The sequence below is a fragment of the Falco cherrug genome, chromosome 10, assembly GCF_023634085.1.
Source record: "Falco cherrug isolate bFalChe1 chromosome 10, bFalChe1.pri, whole genome shotgun sequence".
NCBI lineage: Eukaryota > Metazoa > Chordata > Aves > Falconiformes > Falconidae > Falco > Falco cherrug.
Genome location: NC_073706.1, coordinates 17,175,376 through 17,195,405, shown reverse-complemented (window position 1 = coordinate 17,195,405; position 20,030 = coordinate 17,175,376). Strand labels below are relative to the sequence as shown.

General features: G+C 39.6%; 1 protein-coding gene and 1 pseudogene across 2 annotated transcripts; one reads left to right on the top strand and one right to left on the bottom strand.

Moving 5' to 3' along the window:
- LOC102058451 (casein kinase I-like) overlaps positions 1–8,148 on the bottom strand; it is a 30,820-nt pseudogene extending 22,672 nt beyond the window's left edge.
- LOC102053197 (protein-glutamine gamma-glutamyltransferase E) lies at positions 651–19,348 on the top strand. Of its 2 annotated transcripts, none has more exons than XM_027813489.2 (13): positions 651–743; positions 7,898–8,065; positions 8,369–8,611; positions 9,132–9,250; positions 9,713–9,841; positions 11,281–11,458; positions 11,626–11,761; positions 12,604–12,707; positions 13,184–13,429; positions 14,851–15,156; positions 16,601–16,758; positions 16,969–17,102; positions 18,954–19,348. In XM_027813489.2, the coding sequence occupies exons 1-13, from the start codon at positions 737–739 to the stop codon at positions 19,099–19,101; spliced, it is 2,076 nt and encodes a 691-aa protein (XP_027669290.1). In that variant the 5' UTR covers positions 651–736; the 3' UTR covers positions 19,102–19,348. The 2 variants fall into 2 exon arrangements, with proteins under 2 accessions (XP_027669290.1, XP_005444880.1); XM_005444823.4 differs by lacking the exon at positions 651–743 and adding an exon at positions 5,949–6,073.
- The last annotated feature ends 682 nt before the right edge of the window (positions 19,349–20,030 follow it).

Sequence of the window (20,030 nt, the reverse complement as noted above, 5' to 3'; positions counted from 1 at the left end):
AATGAGTGTTTTATTTTATGAGGATGAAGTTTCTCTTTGTGCAGGGAGAGTTACCACTTGAGATCCACTCCTCTGAGCTATTCAGCATTCAGTAGTTTGTCAAGTTAATAGTAGCTTACATTACATTTACAGCATTAATAGCATTAGTATAATTCACAGATACTCTAAGGAGGGGCTGACACAAAGGCATTACTGTGGTGATCCCCCATAAAGGATTGATGAAGTAAATGAAAAGTTTTGGAGTTTTTTCCAGACATATGAGTACATTCATAGGGAGGCAACCCTATGAATTTTATTATGAGTAGATACCTTCATTGTATGAATACTCATCTGTGGATCACACTGGGAAAAGACATTAATTCATACTGACTCAAAAAATATCCCTTCCTGAGTGATGCATCATTTTATGTAAAATTCTAGATTCTAGGTATGCAATTAAATGCTCTACTTTTCTAAGCATCTCAGCCAACCCTCTGGATAAATAGCCTGAATTGCACAAGTGCAATGTGTTAAAACCCATGAGCTAATATATGGTCACTAGGAAGTTTACATGCCCACTGGTATGACTTAACCTGCCTCACCCACCTAATGTGAATTATAATTGGTTTGAACATAAGGAGAGGCCTAAAGTTTTCTCTATAAATGCTGCCACACAACCAGAGCTTGAAGTCTTATCATATAGGCCTACAGTTGCTCACAGAAATACAAAGTCCAAGGCACAGAGGAGCAAGGAAGCATGACTGGTAAGTAGAAAAAAAAAAAAGAAAAGAAAAGAAAAAAAAAAAGTCTCTTTGTGTATAAGGAACGGGAAACTGAATGATGTATCATATATTAGCTTTCTCTGTGGGGTTATGTTTTGTAAAAGGCTCTAAACTGCTGGAGTACACTAAATTTTGAGATTATGAATAGGTTGTTTCAGCATTTTTCTTTCCTGAATTTTCCAAAAGACACAAAGAAGGAAAAGATGATCATCCTTACCATACCGGAGTTACATATTATAAAACCACAAACAGAGCAGAAACTGTGACAAACCGCAAACTATCTTTTAGCACGAAACTTAATGAATCGGAGAGTTGTTCAGGTATGAATGAATCTTGTGTTAATGGGAATATTTGTGCCAAGAATAGATTATGGGACAGATTCCTTCCTGTAGATTCAGAGTCTGCAAACTGCAATGACATTTTAACTATTTGTTAAAATTAGCATGAAAGACAAAGGTACTTTGAAATACAGACAAAACAAGCAGATGTCTAGCAGTGAGGTCTAGGAGGAAAGATGTTAAATCAGTACACTTCAGCGAGCTTGGCCATGTTCTCGCTTAGGCCTGCTCAGGAAATTACATCAGTCCACAGAGCAGAGGCTTGAGTGCAGAGATGACAGGCATTGTTTTCCCCTCATAGAGGTTAAAATGATGCATGGTTACCCCCTTCTCGCAGTTTTAGGAGAACTGATTGCATTAACTCTTAGAACAAGTGTTTGTCCATATACTATTATTTGAAATAATTCATGTTTATTGACCTGACCTACTTGTGCTAGCATCCCTCAACAGTGTCTGCTGTCTGGCCTGGCCTGACCTGATGGTGCTTAGTTATTGGCTGTCTCAATGCATCTGCTAAATGTAATACCATCTAAATGTTTACCTGTTTAAAAGCAGAACATAGGCTGGGAGGGAATCAGGTGCATACGATGGGCATAAGGCTATTGATTCTCTCATAAATCTCCTCCACTGAGCAGAACTAAAATAAATGGCAAAACACAATTTGATAGGTCAAACTGAAAGATTGGACTGAGTAGAAAAATAGTGTTCCACAAAAGAACTATCAGATAAAGGGGACAGTAAAAACCTTCAGCTACAGCAATGGGGAAAAAAAACCACAAACCAATTGTTTCTGCATTGTAACACTTCCTCTTAAGTAACAATTTGCCAATAACTTAGGCAAAACATTTTAGCAAGGTGATCTCTAAAACTTCCTCTTTAATTGTCATACACATAAACATAAGTCTATCCTTCCTAACCACAATTTTCTTATTGCATGAAATTCAAGAAGCAATAGCAGTGTTTAACGAACAAACTGGTACTTGCTGACTTTCTTGCAAAATACCTAGGGCCCAAGAAACATCCAAGCCCATGTTCAGTTGGAGATGTCAAAAGTGCCTGGGGACACTCCTCACGGTGCCACACACAATTTTAATATGAAAAACTGCAGGGTCTGCATGCAGGTGTGTGCGTACCTAACTGTTTTCACTCCATCTCTCCCTCCCCACCCTCTCCTGGACCCCTGACACACACATCCTGCAAAAACACACACTTACTTCCCAGAAAAGTTTTACGCATCCATGGGCCAGTCTCTAATGGATCTACTTTAACAGAATCCAGAAGGTGGTGTATAAAGAAAAGGGAAAAGAACCTAAAAAGGTCCTATAAATTTGATAGCATGATTTTTCAAGGGTTTTGACAGTCTGCAGCACACTACTGCTACTAAGGATTCAGCCACTTGCTTCACAGTCTCACCCTCAATTATCTCAGCTTTCATCTGTCACTTTTAAGCTTCAGTGTCATTACAACCAAGGCATGAGTCACACTTGAAAGCATCTTGTGTATTAGAATTAAGAGCACTTGCCCACGGAATGGCACATCCTGTTGGATTCTTAGAAGAAACAAGCAGAGCGAGGTAGTGATGGGAGCCTGCAAAGAGCCATTCTTTGCTGATGAGTCTGCAGCAGCAGCTGGAAGTTAAAACTTCCAAATAATGTCTTTACTCCATTCCAATGGAAGAGATGTGTGTATAAGTGGGAGACGTAAGGAAATACATTTAAATATAATAGGTTACAAAATAACAGGTTGTGTGTAGCTATGTGGGAGCCTGCTGGGGGAGCCTAGCATAGATTCATCCCAATCTGTGCACTGTCAGTGTGGCTTATTTCTGTGTACTGGTCCCATGGTAGTTTTTGAAGTTCACTTATTAGTACATGTCACTTCTATGTCACTGTCAGTCTCCCTGCTGGAATAAGCCATCTTATCTGGAATGAGCCAAGACGGCAAGAGAAGATCTGAGCACAGCTAACAGGGTAGCCTACTTTACACAGACAATAGGGGAGCTGACTATGCTGAGGTCAGCTACCTTCAAAGTCTGGCTATTGGAGAACTTCAGGAACAATCAGAAACTTCAGGAAGGCTTCAGGCTGGCTTCCATTCAAAATGGCCCTGCTATTTGGGACATTGTGAATGGAAGAGGAAGACAGAAAATAAGAAGTATGACTCAGATAACATATAGGGCCCAGAAGAGATCTCTGTCAAATGCTTTTCCATATGGACTTGACCAATCTCCTTCAGGGGGTTCTAGTTCTGAAGAGTGTGACGTGAGTTAGTGCATCCGTGAGTCAGTTCTAGAGGCTCAAGTCTCTCCCTAGTGTGGTTCATAAATACCATATACCTGTAAAAAACCCACTTGACTTCCTATAGCAGGAGTGGGTTTTGCTGATGGAATTCCTTGCTTAATTATCAAACAAGGGAATGTGAGGGGAGACAGAACAGCCCAGACTTCTGAGTGTACTGAGGTGGTCCCCAGTGAGTCATGGCTATATGGCTGTAGCATAGTGGTTTAGGGGTATGTAAGGAAAAGCTGTGCTCAGAAAAAATAAAGGAGTAGATAGGCTTCTGAAACAAAGGCACAAATAATAATAGGTGACATTTAATAGAATTCAAGTGTCACTGCGGATTCATACAGAGTTGGTGGGGAAAAGAATGACAATGCAAAGGACAGAAAGTAATACTGAGGGGTATTAGTCTATTACAAAAGATGTCCTTCACTGTTCCGTGCCAAACGCTTCCTCCTATATATTAATTTCTTTAACACATTTACTGGAGAGAGGAAAGAAACCTGGGTATCACTGGAAAAGGATGTCATGAGTTATACAACTAAACCAGTTTGCAAAAGATGATTCTGATATAGTTTATTCTGGGTAAATAAAACAAAATACTAAGATGGCTTAGTGCTTTAATTTTCTGAGGTCCAAAAGAATTTTCTCTTGCTATCTACCAGAGTTTCAAGCACCTGCCTGTGCAATCCTCACATTTACAGCCACCACACAAGCTCTGCACTTGGCTTACAGGAAGGTGTCTGGGTCACCCACATTTTCTTTGACTAGTGTTACTATTTCTCATTAATTCAACCCTCATTCTCAATGTTCACCCATAATCTTTAATCCAAAGGTCCACTACATATCATTCATCTGTTTTACAAGGAAAGCACACAAAAGGCCTGCAAGGCAATTTAGCCAGAGCTGGGAATAAACACCAGAAGCCAATGCAACAGATGCAACTTGTTCTCCTTGTCATAATATCTTCCTGAATAAACGCACTGTAGCTATTTTTTTGAATGCACTGTTTATAACTATGCAATCATAACAGCAAATACCAAAACCAATTATGCCATTAACCTATAGGACAATATCCAGCACACTGTTACCGTTACACAAAAAAAGGTGAAATGCATGACAAAATAAGCATCGGGAACTATTTGGTGAATAATCACTGACTTTTTTTTTTCTTTCAACAGTAACTACTCTTTCCGTCAAAGAGAATTGTTTTGCTATGTACCCATGGATAGGCTGAAATCTTAAAGCAAATTTATTCTGAAAATTGTTAGTGTGTCACTTAAGAGAATTTAAAAGTATGGGTAGGAAAGCGTAGCTTAACATCTGAAACATCAAAGTTCGGACTTAACATTGTAAAATCAAATTCTAAGAAATTTTATATTTAAGAATTTAATTCCTATCATTTTTAAATCAAAATTGGGCTTTGCATGTGATAAAACTATGGTCTCTCATAAGATTAAATATTATTAATGAACAGACATTTAAAGCAGTCTGAATTACACCCAGTTAAAAAATGTTTCTTCTAGTAACACCATTTTATAGTAAAAATTAATAAAATACTTCTGTATATGAAATGGGCTGAACAAGTTTAAATTCTAGAATTTCCAAACATGATCCAAACCTGAAAACAGAATAATTTGGGCTGCTGAATAATAAGCCCAACCAATTAAAACTGTGCATGTGGGGAGGTGTATAGCTGCAGTCAGTCCCGTATAATGGGTCTCACTCAAAGGTGTTCTTAAGACTGTGCATTGAGTACATCAAATTTTACAGGTTGTTTCACAGAAGTATCAGAATTAGTCTCTCTCTTTCTTAACAGAAAGTGGAGCCACCTGCAAAGCATAAACAAAATTGCAATTAAGTGGAAGATTTTTGTCCACAAATCGGCATTGCCAGTTATATGTTCAGAGATATCCTATAAAAAAAAATAGTAGTGTACCAGCTGAAAACAATGATAACTATTTTATCACAAGCCACAAATGTACTTATCTATCATCTCTGTAGCGTGTCATGCAAATATGACATGGAGGGCTTAGATGTTTAATGTTGTTAAACAATAATTATGTGATAAATGAAAATTTGGTCCTTTAAATTTGGCCTGATTAAATCTGGGGCAGAGGCAATAGCTTGCTTGTTGTTTTGCAAACTACTACAATGCTGGGGAAGGGGGGAGCAGCTCCAGGAAAACAAAGGATTCAGTGAATTAATTTAAAGAAAAAGTGACTGTAAATATTGCTTGTGAAGTAGGCCAAATTAAAAACGATGTGATACAAGGAGTTATGCTATTCCTATAACTTTATAACAGAAAGAAAAGCAACTAAATGATGACATTCTTATACATTTAAATACATTAAGAAACTCTTAACAAGAAGCTAGACTGTTAGGGATAAATATTGTCAAGCTTCAGATATTAAGTTGCAAGGAAACCAGATCAGAATATGGGGACCAAGAGTGCAAAAAATGAATGAAAAATTAATCCTCGAGCCTTGTTGGTCAGATAAAGGCTGGGAAGCAAAGGTGGCTATGCAAGCTCCACCCTCACAGGAAATATTGCAAATAAGCAAATTTACACCTAGACTTTTAAAGAAGTGAAAGGCACCACCCACTCCTTGAGTGAACAGAAGTAGAGGAGGCCATTCAGAGGAAAGCTCCAGAAGCTGCTTATACAGGACGTATTGATCAGATATGGGCCAAGGTGAGCAAGGAGGAAGCTCCTTCTGTGGTGCTCTGTTATTTTCTTACATCCATACCTCATATTCAGTTTTTTGATGGACACTTAAAGATCACTCCTTCTCTAAGGAGTTTTGATCCAAGAAAAAAAAGGAAGAGAAAATTCTTCCATTAATAGTTAGGAGAAGGATTTTCACAGGGATCGCTTTTTTTCCACTTGTGCACATGGGGAAAGCAAGCTTATCAGAATGAGATTTGGGAGAACAGGTGTATTATCTGATGTAAAAATATTGTATTTTGCAAATAGGAAGGAGAGAAAAGTCTGCAGCTAACTGAAGTTGTCAGACAAGTGCAAATGAGAAACTGACAAATCTGACATAGAGAGAGCAAAGAAAAAACTTGAAGGAGGTAAAGGCTGAGGGAGGCTACAATAAGCAGAGAAGATAGAAACCTGAAGTTAAAGAAGAGAGGATAAAACGATTAAGGGGATATTTTTTTTGTGTGGTTTGTTTGTGCAGTGGGGTTTTTTTTTGCTTACATGCCAATATTTATACATATGCAAACTGACCAGTTTAATAATTATTATAAATGGTCCCATGTTGCTTTACCAACTATGTCAGATAACTCCTGCCTTTCTAAAGACAACTCTCCCTGACCCCTCAGCTTGTTCTGAAATAAGTGTGCTTCATTGTTAAGTTTCTGAAGATTTTTTTTTAAAGTAGGTATGTTTCTGAAAAATCAAAATACGTGCTGCTTGCCTCAATACCGTAAAAAAATGTGTTCCCCCCATTTGAATTGTGACTATGCTGCTAAGGCTACTAATGTAGTTATTTCAAGGCTTGCCTAAACTTGATTAAATTAAGATCATGCTTTAAAAAATCTTTACACTAATAAATCTGTTTGAAAATGGGATAATGATTTTTTACTCAGTAATGGCACAGGGTAGCTGTGTTCCACTACTACAGCCCATACTCTTACTCTTTCCTATTCTTCTTCTTTGGGGGGAGGGAGGAAGGGGAATAATAAACATAGTTTTAAAAAGCACACAGTGCCCTTAGGAAAAAAATATATTTACTTCTGCACTTCATATAAACCATCAATCTATCTTCTACTAGAGAACCCTCCATAGACTATGATAATGTCAGAGCCAAACCAATCTCAGATGCTTGTTCTTTGGCCTCTGACTGAAGCCATAGTTCACGTGCAAGAGCTCTCTGAAACATACTATTTCCCGTACCTTATTTTAGTAGTGCTCTCTCTCCAATTCTCCCAATTCTCCCACTACCAAATGAAAGCCCAGTGTCCATCAACATATTCTTGTTATGTTGTCCCAACAGATAGCAGCTGTCACTCATATCAGAGGTACCTGACACATAAATGGGGCCAGAGATCACATGTCATTGTTTAAAATGCAGAAGTGTTTCTCAGCTCAGTCAAGTTTCTTTATTTCTTATTCAGAGGCTGCAAGGCTGTGCCTCTGTTAGTATAACACCATGTCTTGGAATGGATAACACCTTGAAAGACTTAGCTGAGTTCAGCCAGATTCTTTATCCAAGTAACACACAAGTATTCAATTCTCTCAGGGTTCTCTCCTGTTAAGATGTCTTTCTGATCATTCTTTAGTGACTGCTACACTACTCCTATATGTCATTATGCAGATAATCGCTAGCAGTCTATGCAAGATGGACTCCCCCCAAAAATGCTCACATAAATAATTTCTATTTTTGATGCAAACCTCACAGGGGTACTAGTTACCTGTAGAAAGTAACATGTAATTCTTGAGTGTGTCTGTGCTCCTTCCTCCTTGGATGTATCCTCAAATTTTCTTGCTCTTCTCGCTTTTTCATAGCTGTAACGCAGCCAAGTACCAACTGGCACCTGAAAGAAAATGCAAGAGATCACCACACAAGTAAATTCTCTAGCAAAGAGTTGATTGTGAGGAGAGGGCAGGCCTTCATTCTCACCTTCAATGGAACAGAACACCCTGAGCAAAACTTAACATTTATCGTAGAAACAGGTATGGCTCCCAGCTTCTTTCACAGAAAGAGTAATGCTGCCTCGTGATGTTCTTTTGGCCTGATATGCACTCTAACAAGATAACATCTTGGAGCCAGCATGCTGGTTCACATAGCCATGGAACTGTCTGAGGTGTTTGTTGTACTACTCCTGTCTCAGCTGGCAGTGATAGCTTCCTTCAGTTTCCAGCATATAGCACACATTCATCTGAGGGGAGGGTTATATCCATGCTGTTTGTGGATGACTAAACGTGTATTTCAACAGGCTAGGGGAAAAAAAAAATGTTGTTTATTTTCCTTAAAAGGTCCCAAACCCTCAAAGCTGGCTAAGACCCAGGCCACATTTGGTATCTCCAGCACAGTAACCAAGGAGAGCTGGAGTGCAGTTGTACAGTCTACCAGTTCCAGCTCTGTGACCATCTCCATTTCCAGCCCACCTAATGCTGTCATTGGACGTTACAAGCTGAGTGTTCAGAGTACATCAAGTGGCAGCTCCTCTCCTGCAAGCCTTGGCACCTTTGTTTTGCTCTTTAACCCTTGGTCTTCAGGTACGAACATGTTGAATTTACCCTGAAAGAACTAAGTTGCTTGTAGCTTCATTAATATTTGTAGCTCCTCCATTTGATCTATATTTCTTTAATATGGGGGCTGAATGTTCATCACATAATGTATCAGTGAGAAAAGGGTTTAACAGTTTTTTAGGACCTTCTGTTACATAAAATCAGCTCCGTATTGTGCACACAGTGGAGAGCTCCTTGCCCTAAAAGATTAAGTTCTGCTTTTGCCAGAGCTTCCCTACTTCTGCACGAGTTTGGAAGAGCGTGTCTGGTCCCTGCAGAACCAAGAAAAGAATCACATCTACCAGCTGCCATCATCTCCCAGATTTGACAATGCCATTAGTTCTGTCTTCACTCGGAAACACCCCACCCCTTTCTCTAATTATTGCGATCTGTTTATAACACCAAGAACAGCAAAGGGTGAATAGCTGCAAGCACCCTTATTGATAGAGACTCCTGAGGTTTTATTTTTCCTGCTGTGGTTGTACATACCTGTGTTTTGGCTTCTCAGGTGATGATGTGTTCATGCCTAACAAGGCTGAGTGTGAGGAATACGTGCTAGAAGAGTTTGGCATCATTTTTGCAGGCAATAAAAATCATATCAACAGCTTTGGATGGAACTTTGGGCAGGTAAATGCAGCACTGAAACACCAGTGTTTTGTGCTCTGATTTTCACACAAACCAGGTGACCAGGGCTTGTTTGCTTTTTCCAGTTCATTGCATACGCCTCTGAAGAGCAGGAGTCTGGTATTGAAATTAGAACTCATGCCAAGCCCTGCTATACCTATTAATAAGAGGATTTGTAATTGACTAGTCAGTGATAATGACCTAGGACTCAGAGGTGCAGACAGCAGAAACCTTAGAGTCTGCTGGGTAGTACTGTAGCAATGCTGTAGCTTTTGAAAAGCTCATTGAGTTCTAATCTTCATAGTTTGTTGAGGCTGCATTTTTATATGATAACGCCTGGCTGAGATGCAGCACCTCATTAGGTGACTAAAAAAAAAACATTAAACACTTATATGTCTCCACTTATCCTGATTTTTAGTAGAGTAATCTGTGTTTACAAAACACTAACTTACTTCTATAACATAGTTTCAAGGAGATATTCTCAATATTTGCCTTTCCATGATGGATCGAAGCTTAAACTATCGTCAGGATCCTGTCACAGATGTATCGCACAGAAATGACCCCAAGTATCTGGGCCGTGTTCTCAGTGCAATGGTAAGTAACATGCTCAAGAAGTTCAAACTACTAATTGTTCTTTTAAAGGAGATGGTGAAAGACACTTCCCAGAAAATTTTAGGCCACTCTATGCACCAGAAATGCGGGCCAAAGAAACACTTAGGTGGCCATCTGATCTCAGCCTGCTAAATTTATCTCATCTGTGGTATTTCTGGTACTTATAAGAGCCAAATGGAATGTTTAAGACATGGGGTGGTATGTTGAGGGACAAGTCCTTTGGAGGTCTTTAGTCCAACCTCCCATTTGAAGTGGAATTACAGTTGTACTAGATCAGCTCAGCCATGGATTTGTCAGGCTGCCTTGAAAATCTCCAAGGATGGAGCTTTCATGGCTTCTCTGGGTGACCAGTCCAGAGCTGCACTACCCTCTTAGCGAGGAATTTTTCTCCTACGTCAAATAAGATTTTCCCAAGCTACAGCTTTCTGCTGTTGTCTCTTGTTACATAACATGCCAGAACAGAAAAAAGTTGGACTCTGACAACTTAGCGTGTTCCATTCAAGTAGTTGTAAGCTGCTATTACATTCCTCTTATCCCCTTCTTAACCGGACTGAACTAGCCCAGTGCTCTCAGCTTCTCCTTGTAGACGGTGTGCTCCAGGGCCCCTGACTCTTTGTAGCCATCCCTCCTGGGCAGTCTTCAGTGTCTCAACTTCCCCTTGAACTGAGGGACCCGAAACTGGAAACTGGATTCCTGGCACAGCCTCGCTAGGGATAATGAAAGGGGGTTAACAGCTTCCCTCAATCTCCTGGTCACTTTTCCCAGTGTAGCCCAGTGTGGGGTTTCTCTTTATGATGAAAGAGCACTGTTGGCTCAGATTCAATCTGGCATTTGCGGTAACTCCCAGGCCCCTTTCAGACAGCTGCTCCCCAGCCTGTACCAATGCATGGAGCTATTCTATCCCAAGTTCTGAGATCTGCACCTCTTCTTCCTGAATTTCATGAGGTCTCTATTGACACAGCACCAAGATTTTCAAGGTGATGCTGTGCCCCATTTGTTGTGTCAACCACTTCCTCTAAATTATTGTAAATATGCTGAGGGCTCACTATATCATAATCCAGGCACATTCTGAAAACTTAGCTGCATGATATGTTTTGATGATGCCATTCAGTCACACAGTGGTAAAGTTGCCACCTCGTGTCAGGAAGTTTCATTGAAAACTGGTGTTTGCCTTCTTGCCTGGTGCTGCTGTACTTGGGTGGGAGAAACAGTGATTAAATGCTCTCCATTTCCTAAGAGGACTCATATTTCATTTCCCTGAAAAGATGAGGCTTCTTCCTGAAGGCCAGCTGCATGAAGCCGTGAATTTTGTCCACTAAAATGTCACTCAGGGCTGCTCTTCTGCCCGCTCCCCTACCACTACTATATCTGTTATAAACTCTTAATTTTTCTCATCATGAATTTAGTGAATATTTTTACAGGTCAATGCCAATGATGACCAAGGGGTGCTGCTAGGAAACTGGAGTGGAAATTATGAGGGTGGGAAAAGTCCAAGCAGCTGGACTGGAAGTGGTGAAATCCTGCATAACTGGAAGAAATCAGGATTCAAACCTGTTAGATATGGACAATGTTGGGTTTTTGCAGCAGTATTGACTACAGGTATGTTTTATGTCATGCACATAACTGACACTGCACAGATTCTGTTAAAAGAAGCACTAATAATAACACTTCCTCCATGAAAGTCTTTCGGGGCATTAGTGTGTTGTATGAAACTTCATATTCCAGAAATACTGCTTTCTGACTATGGTTTTCTATTTGCTTTTTAGTGCTTAGATGTCTGGGGATTCCCACTCGTACAATTACAAACTTCAGCTCTGCCCACGATGCAGATGGAAATCTGCGTGTGGATGAGTTTTACGATGCATCTGGAAATCATTTGGACAGGGCAGCTGACAGCATATGGTAAGGCTCTATGATCTTTAACAGTAGAACCTATCAATGCCTATGGAGTCTTCAGGTGCAGAGAATAGATGACAAATGTTTTGTTACCTTCTTAAAAATTGCCTTTAAAACAACTATACACACAGAGGATCAATAAAAAAGTACTACAAACTTGGTGTTTTCATTCTTTCTCAGTTAACCAGAGAATTGTGCCATGAGTTACAACAGATAATCGAAGCTAGGGCAGGCAAAATTACAGTTATGATGCCACAGATTACTGAAAATCATGACATTACACTGGAAATATCAAACAGTGGGACTTAGTTTGGAACCATCCCTCAAAAAAAGCTCAACAGAACCAGCTTCCCTGCCTTTTGTTTTTTGCAGTAATCATTTGCAGTGAAAATAATTTAATAATTGCCACTATTAAGCATCAAATGCAATTCAAACAAGCTTGCATCCAGCAAAGAACAGGTGCAGTCCCTCACTTTGTGCCTTGTTTACTCCTCTGATTGTTCTGGACCCATTCTAAATCTAACTAGCATTGTGCTTTAAAGAAAACAGCAAAAACTAAGGAAGTGCACGTGCTCAGAACTTTTGGAGAAAAACAGGGTCAAGACATTTTGTATAATTTTTCAGATTTGCTTTCTGCCCTTGAACATTTACATCCGTTGCACAATGCAATTTTCAGCTCCCATCTAGTTAATATATATTCAGGATCAGAGTGGAAGTGCTCAGACTCAGGTAAGATTCTATATAAATGGAGACATTAAATACATTTAACTAAGATGGCTGATTAACAGATGCGAACAGGAATTTAGAAACACATACTAGTAGCTTGCTTTGTTCGCTCTTGCATATAGGAATTTCCATGTCTGGAATGAAAGCTGGTTTTCCCGCAGTGACTTGGGCCCCTCATACAGTGGATGGCAAGTTCTGGATGCAACTCCTCAAGAAGAAAGTGGAGGTATGCAGATTTTATTTCAGGAAAAACATTGAAAAATTATAAAGTCAGTCACTTTCAGAGAGAAGAAAGAAAAAAAAAAAAGCGCACCATTGTAAAAGTAATTTCTCATCCTGCTCAGAAATAGAGTGGTAGAAGAGAATACTTCATAGCAATAGAAAAGCCTCAGATCGTCTGTGGATGCCAAGAAACAAACTAGACTTCTAGGAGCAGTCTTTCACAGCAATTCCTGTGATTTCCAATGCAGGTATCCAGAGCTATTGAAAATCAAGAGGTAATATAAAATGAATCAATCGTACCTTCAGAATAAACACAAGATACATTGAAGATTGGCGTGATGTGAGGGTCTATGCAGATGAAAGCACTTGAACAGGACAACAGCACTGGGCCGTTCAGGAATCATCGATAAATATCTGTCTAGTAATTGCTTACCATTAAAGAGTTGATTAGGTCTAACTAATTTTTTCTTGATACCATAGGAATTTATCAGTGTGGTCCTGCCTCACGGAATGCCATCAAAGAAGGAGATGTAGATCTGGACTACGACTGTCCATTCGTATTTGCAGAAGTGAATGCAGACTGCATGTACTGGAATTATGACTCCACGACTGGAAAGAAAACATTAATATTCTCTAAGTCTACCATAATTGGTCAATCCATCAGCACAAAGGCAGTTGGTAGAGATGTTCGTGTAGATGTCACCAATGACTACAAATATGAAGAAGGTAAATAAACACACTGGTGGTTCCAGTTACATAGCTGCTTCAGTCTCAAACACATATAAACTTTAGGCCAGGAGTCTCTTAGTGGGCATTCTATTCAGTTCTAACAGAAAAGGGAAGAGAAATGTAAAGAGTAAAAAATACTGCCTTGCCCCTTCTGATATGGAGCTGCTTTGTGGGACCTCAGTAAGTCAAGTCCAAATATCTCCGAGTAAAACGTTCACTGTTCTGCCTGCTATTGGTAATGTACACTGACTGCCTCTGCTTTGTGAGAGTTAGTCTATGGCCCAGTTTTTTGACAGCAGGGTGAAAGGCCTGTTACAGAAAACTAAGCTAAAGCAGCAGTTAGGCCCAGGAAGAGCCACTCTTTCAAATGTCAAACAGCATGTAAATTTGTCAGACCTTTGGGTTTGATAGTGCAGAAAAGAAATCTGAATCATTAACTGAATTTCCAAGTGTAAAGAACGAACACTGCTATCGGAAATACCTATCAGAAAAGTGAAAAGCATGATAAAGGAGAGCCCAAATAACTAGCTTCCATTGTGTACTGGCTCTGGCTGGGATGGAGTTAACTTTCTCCATAGCTGCCTCACTAAAAGCGTTGGTAACACCCTAGTGCTTTGGTTATTGCTGAACAGTACTTGCAGAGCACCAAGGCTCGCTCTCTCCCTCCCTCCCTGGCACAGCAGGTAGCTGTGGGTGGGCAAGTGGCTGGGAGGGGACCAGCCAGGACAGCTGACCCCAACTGACCAAAGCTATATTCCACACTATATGACTTAGCGCTCAGCGATAATAGAAAAGGGAAAGACAGAGAAAACGGGGTGGTGGGGGCATTCATGGTTATGGCATTTGCATTCCCAAGTGACCATTACGTGTGTTGAGGCTTTCCAGGAAGCAGCTGGACATCTGCCTGCCAGTGTGGCATAGCGAACACATTCCTCTTTTTGCTTTGCTCATGCACAGTTTTTGCTTTCCCTGTTAAACTGTCATTATCTCAATCCACAAGTCTTTTCACCTTCCTTCTTCCTTCTCCCCATCCTGCAGGAACAGGGAGCGAGTGAGAGGCTAGGCAGATGCTGGGCTGCTAGCCAGAGTCAGCCCACCACACAGTGCCATCAGCCTCCCCTTGTATTATGGGCCTTTTTTTGTATTAGCAAATAAAAATTTACATTTCTAAATATTACAACCATAAAAAAGGATAGAAACAGGAAGAGTGAGAAACTTTGAACTTAAGATATGTGCACAGAAAAAGGCTGTTGGAGGGGCTGTGACAATACTGACTGCAGATACAGAAAATTAGGTGTAGCTGTGAAAAACAGGCTCTGTTCATCTGTAAGCACAGACACTATGTTCTGCAGCAGTCACATAAAATAAGATACGCATGTTAACTGTCAAGGATAATTTTCATGGTTCTTTCTGGACAGGCTCTACAAAAGAAAGAGAGATTTTTAAAAAAGCCCGTAAGAAGCTGGGACTTGAGGATAAATTTGATCCTACAGCACCGACAACACAGGAAATTGATCAAAAGCCTGACATCTCAGGGAAGTTCAAGGTGGATGGCCCTTTAGAGGTTGGCAAAAATCTCAATCTAATTCTGGTTCTTGCAAACTTACAGTCTGATGCTAAGACTGTTCATGTCAATATGACTGCTTGGAGCACTGTGTACACTAGAAGACCAGTTCATGAGATCTGGAAGGACTCCATATCTGTCACTCTGTCTCCTAAGGAAGGTAATTTTTCAAATAACTTTTAAACATAATTGTGTTATCAGTAAATGGGCATTAGAAGCTGTGATGTCAGCTTGGGGGGAAAAAAACTCCAACAAACTGCAATCTTAAATTTCTATGCAGAAAAGGCTGAAAAAAACCCTACATTGCACTTATAAACATATCTAAAAGGCCTGTTTCACACTATCATTTCCTTAAGTACTATTCACATTTTGGAAAATGATTCTCAGGAGTGAAAAGCTGGTGAGGAAACAGGAAGTTTCATTTATCAAAATTTGCATAGAAAAATACAAGGACAACATAAAACCGTAGACATCAACTCCAACTAAATAAGTTCCGGTCAATTATGAGGGCCTTTACTGAAAGGGAACAGGACATGGCTAACAGCAGAAACAAGAAACCTGATTCATTAGCACATTAGAATGGAATTAAAGTGTGAGGAATAGAAATAGCTGAAATAAGCTCCACAGAAAAGAAAGTTTGTGTCAAAGAACTGTTGAGGAGTAAAGGTCCTCAGATTTCCTTAATTTTTTTTTTTTCAGATGGATTTCAGAATTTTTTCCTCTGAAGTATTAGGAATTGAGACTTTTGGTGAAGACCAAGTTTATATGCCTAATGGCATTACAGTCACCAGTGCCTGCATTTACAGTCAGGAGGGAGGTTGACGACAGGGATCTGATGGCAGGGACCATTTAAAGAGATTTTTGCCTTCTTCTGGAGGATTGCTCTGTTTGCTAGGATTTGTAGTTACATCTGTTGCTACTGGAGGAATCTAGGAAATTCACATTTCCCCCATTCGCTTGCTTACTTTTGTGGGACTTTGCATTGGTGACTTGTCATCTTTTCTTGTGTTTTGCATCTGCTGTGTACTGCTGTAAAGTACTTTGTGGCTCACAGCATTTGCATGCACCATAGCTACTCTACAGTTCTTCTGTATGAATGGCCAAAAATCTGAAATTGCCTGGCTTCAGAGACAGAGGAGATGTCTTCCCATCTGGTATTCCTTGATTTGAATCACAGCATAAAAACTACTGTAAAAACACGTGATAATAAAAAGCAGATACGGCTAGGAAAGATAAAAGAAACATAAAGACATCATTTAGCATGTCTCTGTATCAGCAAACAGGACTGATGAGGCTTATCAGAGCATGTCCCATAACAAATGTAGTGGCACTGGCACTAAACTCCTTAAACTCCAGCTGTGTTATCTTTCAGAGCAATTGGAAGAAAGACAAGACAGGCAATATAGCAGTAGGGAATGGAGGAGGGATAGCACTGAAGGAATCGCTCTATAGCAGACCGACAGATTTGCATGAATTGAGTTTGGCAGTGATGGCTGAAGGCCTTCCTAGTCCCAGACACAGCATAAAAGGAAAATAATAATATTGGGTATGAAACTCTGTGGGCTTATGTGTATCAATTCCTCTTTTTTTTTTTTTTCTTCTAGAGAAACAATTTCCCATTAAGATACCATATACTGAATATCAACAGCAGTTAACTACAGACAACACGATCCAGGTAACAGCTTTATGTCATGTAGAAGGTGGGATTCAAGTGCTGGTGCAAAGAGACATCACCCTGGACAATCCTAACATTGACATACAGGTAAATTGCTGTCCCTTTGCTCTAACTGCAGTGGCAGAAAAAGGGGAAAGTAAGCTCTTATAAGCACTTTCTTCCCCAAAAGATATGTTCTTCTCACATTCTGCCATGGTCCATCATGCAACTCTTAATACCTCCTCTTCTGATGACTGAGAAGGCTTGGATAGAAAAGAATACGGAGAACCTGGCCTTTCAAGCACTTCCTTTGCACAGGTACTTGGTGAAGCAAAAGTGAATAAAGAAGTGGATGTGGAAGTGACATTTACCAATCCTATTGATGTGGAAGTGACAGACTGTGTGCTGCAGGCAGAAGGCAATGACCTCCTCAGAGGAATCCTTGAGATAGAGTAAGTATGAGAAATTTCTCCTATTAAAGATACATGAGCAATTACGTAGGCATGGATGATGTGGAACCAAACAGCGGGATGAGACGGCATTTTCTTCTTGCTGTAATTTGGGAGGCGAAGCACACAGCTTTGAACCAGCTCTTCATCTAAGCTAGGCTTTGGCTCCGTCATTTAGGAGGTCAAATAATTGGACAGAACTTGTTTTCCTGCCTATCTAGTGGGACCACACAGTTCCAGCCAAAAATACACGCTTACCCATGCAGTAAATTTTGCTGAAGCTGTCTATGCTGCTATAGGCCCAGATTCAACTTTCTTGTTCTGATCATAGGGCCAACAATAGGATACATGACTGTTTCTGTCCATACTATACCCAAATTATAGCATATATTAACCAGGATTTTTTTCATCATCTTATTAAATGGACTGCATGGGCCAGTTTGTTCAGCCTTTTAAACTACTTGTATTTACATTGAACAGACATGAATGTAAAAAAGCAGATGCACCAGTGTCCCAGCTTTGGGACAAAAAATGAACACAGATTGTTTAGAGACAGGTTGTGATCTCAAAGGGTGGTACCTCTGAAAAGTACAACCCCAAGTATGCTCCATGCAAGGCTATTCCAGATGCAATAAAGCACAACTAAGGAGGATAGCTTTTAAAGAACACACTAAACCATGACCAGCTGCTACGCCACAGGTGACTGATTTACCTTACTAAGGCTTAGAACTTGAACACAGAAGAAATCCATGAGGCAGGCAACAGGAGAATAGGGAAAATGGTGAATATACAATTAATAACTCAAAAATTGAGGTTTTAATTTTAAAAAGTTTTTCCAAAACAAGAACTACAGGGACACTGATTTTCAAGCTCTGCTTTCATAACTCTACAAAAGAATTATGTTAGGAGATTAATAAACAGAGGCAAGAAACTATTAGGTGGTGTTGAGATGGCAAATGGATAAAATATGTTCCTTTTACTATAGATCCCAGGTTCCTGTTTTTATGCTTCAGTGATTTTGTATCTTGTCTTGCTCTTTTTCCTTCACTATTCCACAACTGAAACAGAAATGTTAAATTTTCAGACTGTCCATCACTTTGTACATATCCAAAACTGCACATAAATTTCGACATATGCTAGCAAATGTAGTTATTTCTAAAAAATACCTGGGATATGGGTGTGTGTTCTTTAACTGAATACGCACATACAAACAAACATACACAGCAACTTAACACTGCTATTTGTCCTTGAGCAACTAGGAATGGTCTATCCCATAATTTATGAGTGCTCCTGAGGGAATTTAGCAATCTCATGTTATCTATCACATACAACTTTATCCTCAGGCAAGGACAAGACAACATGACAGGGTAAGGCTGTTACGGAAAAAGGTAAACATGAGTTTCCAAGAATTACAGAATATACCATTTTAAAACATTTTAACTTTCATTCAGAATTTCCTGCTGTGTAAACACTGAGGTTTTCTTGGTGCTATAATCCATTTTAATTCAGGAGTTTGTATTCACATTCTTCACAGTCTCAGATTATCCCTTTTTTAATAATGCAGTGATGTGTTTTACACCTCCTGTTCCACTTGAAGCTTTACCTTACTAGTATGTCCTTTGTGTGCTTATCTGGGTCGCTGCCTACTGTATTTGTGAGAGCGCTCAATGCATGGGTTTGAGTATTTAAATACATTATCAGATAGCCAAGTCCTGTATGGTCTTTTCATGGCCACACTACACTGAACTGATAGGAATTCTTACTTAAGATGAGAGATAGTGACAAAAGTAAAGCATGATGCATCCGCCTGTCTTCAGCTTATATTTTTCCCTTTTTTTTTCCCCCTATTTTTAGGGTACCACCATTGAAAGCCGGTGAGAAATCCAGTACAAAGTTTAAACTCATCCCTTTTGAGACAGGTCCCAAACATCTACTTGTTAATTTCTCCTGTGATAAATTTGCAGATATCAAGACCTTTAAGATGGTAAATGTGGTTGACTAAGATGAAGATATACAATAAATTGTCTGTGTGTGTATGAATTGAAAAAATGTCATAAGACATTATGTCTTATGTGAACAATGTGAAAATTAGCAAAACAAAATCCTCAATTCCTGTGATAAGGGGTTACCAACATTATATCATTAAAATTTTACATTGCAATTTTAAGTAAACTGAGGAATAGTTGATTCTTAATTCACTGTTGTGAGTATCCACATTAATAAAAAGAGCATCTTGCCTTCTATTCAGAGACTGTTCGGCATTTGTCTAGTTTTCTTTGGAAATCATTCTTTCTGGCTCCAGATGCCTCTGCACAAGCATTCATAAACTCATTTCTACACTTCAAAGCCTTATATAGTGGACTTTCATAAGTGGTGTTTCTCCTTACTGCAACCATGATACTAGAAAGTAGCCAGGATAAGTTGCACAATTAATGTCATTTAGCTCTGTCTTTTTTGCTGCAAAGTCGATCCTGACTTTCTCCATTATTTTGTAAATCACAGTGACCACATGAGTTACAGTAAATGTTCCAAAGGAATTTGGGTGGTGTCCAGTTTGAGAGCCATCTGATGAACACATTGAGATAATTGCCCAGCTCAACATGCATGGTATTTTTGCATGCTGATAGTTTGCACTTGCTGAAAGTCATCTTTGGGAACCAAAGGGAGAGTAATCGTAAGTCTAAGGATATTTTAACTTCAGTAGAGTTAGGAATTCTTCACTATAAGATTGTGTGCCAGGGAGTCATCTTTCAGAGTTCAAATTCAGTAAAGCTTACTTAAACCATTTATGGGAGGATAAGGTATGGGCCACACACTGGGTTCCAGGAACAAGTGAACTAGGTGGAGCCCACTGAGTGACTTGGTTTATGGCCAATAATTGTACAACAGTAAGTCAATCTCTGACTGGAAACAAGTCTGTGTAGATGAAGT

Excerpts from the sequence above, each read along its gene's own strand:
- LOC102053197 (XM_005444823.4), top strand. Across the intron at positions 8,612-9,131 it reads CTTTAACCCTTGGTCTTCAG|GTGATGATGTGTTCATGCCT; the intron begins GTACGAACATGT and ends TTGGCTTCTCAG. Across the intron at positions 17,103-18,953 it reads AGAGGAATCCTTGAGATAGA|GGTACCACCATTGAAAGCCG; the intron begins GTAAGTATGAGA and ends CCCTATTTTTAG.